This window comes from Acyrthosiphon pisum, chromosome A1, assembly GCF_005508785.2.
Source record: "Acyrthosiphon pisum isolate AL4f chromosome A1, pea_aphid_22Mar2018_4r6ur, whole genome shotgun sequence".
NCBI lineage: Eukaryota > Metazoa > Arthropoda > Insecta > Hemiptera > Aphididae > Acyrthosiphon > Acyrthosiphon pisum.
In genome coordinates, this window is record NC_042494.1 from 47,763,933 (window position 1) to 47,765,646 (window position 1,714).

The following is a 1,714-nucleotide window of genomic DNA, read 5'->3' on the forward strand; positions in this document are numbered from 1 at the left end:
TTATTTATGAATCAAGTATAGAATTCTCTAGATTTCTAATTGAAACAACTATTTTTTAAAGGTAAAAATATATATAGGTGACTGACAAACAACTAAATATTTTGTAATCCCAAATCTCAATAGCAACCAAACATGTTTAATGTTTATAACTAGGTATATGTATTTGTATTATTTTTTTGTTCGATTTCAAGCAGATTATAATATTTTGGAAATATCAAATATCTTGGTAAGAAATTTATACATAATAATATAATGTCTGGTGTATTTATTATTTGTTTTCCTTTTTGGTTTCAGAGATGATATTAAGTGTAATCTGTGACATTGCCGGCGAGGCCATTTTGTATGGCCTCGGCCGGTTTATCGATTATGCCATAAGGCAAAGTAAGTTTAGTCATATAAATACTTATTTAATCAATTGAATTTTAATCATAATATGAAAACGAGAGGCATTCTGAGTAAATAATTCAATAATAATAAGCATAGTTTATTATTGAATGTTGTGTATTCATAATATTATAAATAATCATTTGTAATTTATATTATCCTATATAGATCAAAACTCGATCGGCCGCAGACAAGAAGCGAGGACGTCGAAGGCCGATAACTGCGACGTATGTAAAAATGTTAAACGTTTTATAATTCATTTTTATTTAAATGCATATTGTACGTAACTGCAGTGGCGTCATTTGAGGGGGGGCAAGGTGGGCATTTGCCCCTGTCTGATTTTAAAAGCGGCCCGATGGGCCGGTTCCCAGTTGTTGCCGTTTTACCATTATTATATTTTATAAGCACAAAAACATGCCTATTTTATAATATTTTCAAAAAATATTATACTATAATATATTATACTAAGAAAGTAAGAAATTATTGTCACATTGATACATTTTTACTAATTAATAGTTGGAATATATTTATATTTAGACGTATGCGGTGACGTACCTACACATTGTATGTTTGGGTATGTATTTATGTATGTTTGTTTGTGTTATAATGACAACAATAATAATAAATAGTATCCTAATCTAGTATAGTTTAATTTCTAAAATCTTAAACTAGGTAATACAAATTCTAAAAACAACAACCGATTGTCACTCTTATTAATAATTATAATTGATCACGGACTTCAGTTAACTTGCTACGACTGTATGATACTGTACTAGTCGTGTATGATTCGGTATAAATCTACTTTACCGGACACCCTTTTTTTTTCAATTTTTTTTTTTTTAAATACGTGGTATTTTATGCTGAATTCAAAACTGTTAAAAAAAATTCCCGCAAACTTATCGTTCAAAAGTTATGGCAATTCAAATTTGTCGATATTATCAAATATTGCAGTGATTACGCGTGTATCGGTATACTCGTCGCTACGCTCCTCGGCGCCGTCGCTCCGCTCCGCAAATCGAAAATATCCCCCGATTTTTTGTGTAAAACCAACTCAGGTGAACCTCGGTTTTCCTCAAAATTATTTCTAAGTACAATTATTGGCGGCGTGGTCACTCGCTCGTCGGTAATCCATTCAAAAGCTGAAAAAAAAAGGGTGTCCGGTAAAGTAGATTTGTTCCTTACATTAATCTTTTAATTTGGGCAAAATATGACTTAAAAAAAATAAATAGGTGGTGTGGCTAAAAATATAAAATTACCGCAACTGCTCAAGATCGAAATAATTTCTGGTATGTTTATTAAACAGGACAAACTTGAGCGGCTGAGTCAGAAA

At 31.0% G+C, this 1,714-nt stretch overlaps 1 protein-coding gene across 2 annotated transcripts in view; it reads left to right on the plus strand.

Moving 5' to 3' along the window:
• The window catches only part of LOC103310149 (dynein heavy chain 11, axonemal-like), a 4,783-nt gene continuing 3,069 nt past the window's right edge, over positions 1 to 1,714 (plus strand). For both annotated transcript variants that reach the window (XR_003838887.1, XM_029486453.1), the window contains exons 1-2: positions 1 to 381; positions 553 to 611. Coding sequence is in view for 1 of the 2 variants with exons in the window: in XM_029486453.1 (XP_029342313.1) it covers positions 297 to 381; positions 553 to 611 (144 nt within the window). In the remaining variant the exon portion in view is untranslated. The remainder of the gene's footprint in view (positions 382 to 552; positions 612 to 1,714) is intronic.